The sequence below is a fragment of the Bidens hawaiensis genome, unplaced genomic scaffold, assembly GCF_021521415.1.
Source record: "Bidens hawaiensis isolate Kalapana, Puna unplaced genomic scaffold, B.hawaiensis_p1.1 tig00004283_1, whole genome shotgun sequence".
Classification (NCBI taxonomy): domain Eukaryota; kingdom Viridiplantae; phylum Streptophyta; class Magnoliopsida; order Asterales; family Asteraceae; genus Bidens; species Bidens hawaiensis.
The window spans coordinates 140,325-142,774 of NW_027491258.1; the positions used below are offsets into that span (position 1 = coordinate 140,325).

The 2,450-nt window shown below is 34.7% G+C and overlaps 1 protein-coding gene across 1 annotated transcript; it reads right to left on the reverse strand.

Moving 5' to 3' along the window:
• Positions 1 to 566: 566 nt before the first annotated feature.
• On the reverse strand, positions 567 to 1,374 carry LOC143626133 (NDR1/HIN1-like protein 13). The gene has a single exon (XM_077096295.1). The coding sequence runs from the start codon at positions 1,364 to 1,366 to the stop codon at positions 617 to 619; it is 750 nt and encodes a 249-aa protein (XP_076952410.1). The 5' UTR covers positions 1,367 to 1,374; the 3' UTR covers positions 567 to 616.
• Positions 1,375 to 2,450: the final 1,076 nt, after the last annotated feature.

Sequence of the window (2,450 nt, forward strand, 5' to 3'; positions counted from 1 at the left end):
CAACAACATAAGGTTATTGGTGTTAAATAACAGTAGTAACATTTGTGAAAAAAAAAATACAGGAACGAAAAAGATAGCAACATGGCACATGTATATTTTTCTATTTTGAGCAACCAACAGCACACCTACCCAAAATGGAAATTTTAAAAGCAATATCAAACTAAAAATCATTATAAATCACAGGAAAAAAAGCTAGTAAATTGAATTGAAATGATATGAAAATGAAACCATGATGACATAAATATTATATAAAAAAAACAAATTTGATGAAAGTGACAAAAGTTAGTACACTACGTTTAGTTGGACGAAATTAGCAATTTGCTCTTCTTTATATTAAGTAAAAATACAAACAAAGAATGCTTGAAGCAAAGAAAAAACAAATAATCATTAATAATAATCATTTACAATGAATGTTTCATAAGTCAAAAAAAATACACTTAATCAAATGAAAACAATTACAAAAATTTCACTATCATCACCAAAGAGTAACGAAAATTACTGTTTCTTCAATCCTTCTTCTATCATCCTTTGTCTAATCACTTTCATCAAATCCACAAGTCAATAATAAAAAAAATAACAAAAACAAAAACAAAAACAAAACAAACCGTCTAACGAACTAACTCGAAAAGGTCCATTTCCAGATCTTAATCCGCAGATCAACATTACACTTGGCATCATTAACCGAAGCCGCATTCCTTCCCCCTTTCGGAACCAAGCTCCGAATCCCATCACATTGGATCCGAATCCCAACCTTTTTACTTCTAAATGACTCAATCTTCACTTGTGTTTTCGTATCCAAATAAATCTTCAACCTCACTCCACCTCTCTTCAGATCCGATCTAACCCGATTCACATCACTCGACTCCAACAACACATTCTCCCCATTCAACCCAGCCCGAACCACCGTAATATTATTCGGCTCACTAACAAACGAATTCGCCACCGACCCATTTCCGATCTGGGTATCCTGGGCTTGCAACAGTAAAGTGACTGTAATTGGATCGTAGAAGAACGTGACACGTTTGTTGGGGTTCTTGGTGGATAAAGTGAGGTTAAGGTTTGATGTTAAGTGTGTTGTGCCATCAGAGTCTGTGGTTAGTTTAAAGTCAGATGTTTTGAGTGATGTGATAGAGAATGTGGGACGGTGGGGCCGGTAGAGGAGGTAGAGTATGCATCCGGCGATGGTGGCGATGAGTAAGATTAGGATTATTATTAATATTGTCCAGAAGCAGCAGAGGCAAAAGTAGTTGCGGCGGTAGATGTTGGGGTTTGGACGGTATGGGTGGCGGTTGGGGAGGTGGGGTTTGGTGGTTGGTGGTGGTGGTTTGACGGTGGTGGCGGCGTTGGGTTTTGTGGTGTCTGCCATGGGTTATGAAATCAAGGTGAGTTGAGGTGGGGTTAAGTAGTGTTAAAGGTTGGGAGTCGTGGTTGAATAATAAAGTGATTAATTAGTCAGAAAGTGCAAATCTAAAGGTGACAGGAGTACTTATTATTTTAATCATCGATCGTTTTTTAATTTTTTAATTTTATGGGAAATATTGATTGTGATCATCATACATATTCTTTCCTTTTGAATAACGTTTACTCAATTACGCTTCATTTTTTCACCAATATGTGGACGCTATGTCATTCGATATTAGTTATTACTTTTTTTATAATGGCAATGGAAATTATCTAATTGAAACTTAATCTTAAAGTATCATGATTGGGTATGTGAACGAACCGGATTGACAAGGTCTTTGTCGATCGTTAATCTTTTATCGGAAAAACTGACAGTTTCAAGAACAACTAACCGAACAACGTTTTATGTTTGTGTTCGTTTGTTAAGAAAATGAATTTGTTCATAAATTATGGCGAACATAAATAAACACAAACAATGATTTATTTGATTCGGCCAGGGCCGGCTCTGAGAAAGCAAAAACCGTTTTGGCAGAAGGCGAAATTATTTTTGAGCCTTAAGTAAATGAGTATTTTGTTGGGTTTAAACAATTTAATTTTTATATGAGCTTAATTGGTTATAATTTGGGTTGTGTAAAAAGTTATTGTATAAAAATAAGATTAAACATGTCTCAAAAGAGATTAGAACCCATAACCTTTTGGTTGGAGGTAATACCCCTTTGCCACTAGACCAAGCTAGTGGTTATGTAATTGATTTTGAACATTAAATATACATATTGTATTTAAATAAAATACATATAATTAAAAAAAAGAATTTTTGGGCTTAGCGGGGTGTTGTGCCTGTGGCCGTTGACCACCCTGCCACCCCAAGGGCCGGCCTTGGATTCGGCTAACCGGTAATTGTCAGTGTTTACATTTCTACCTGGTTACCAAGTTTGTGTTAGTGTTTTCTTTAATATTCATATTTATATGTTAATTTTATATATAAATTAATAATATATACACTTGTATTTTTGGTTTACAAGTTAATATTTTTGTTTAAATGTATATGA

Coding starts and splice junctions, on each gene's coding strand:
- LOC143626133 (XM_077096295.1), bottom strand. CDS start 1,366: ATGGCAGACACCACAAAACCCAACGCCGCCACCACCGTCAAACCACCA.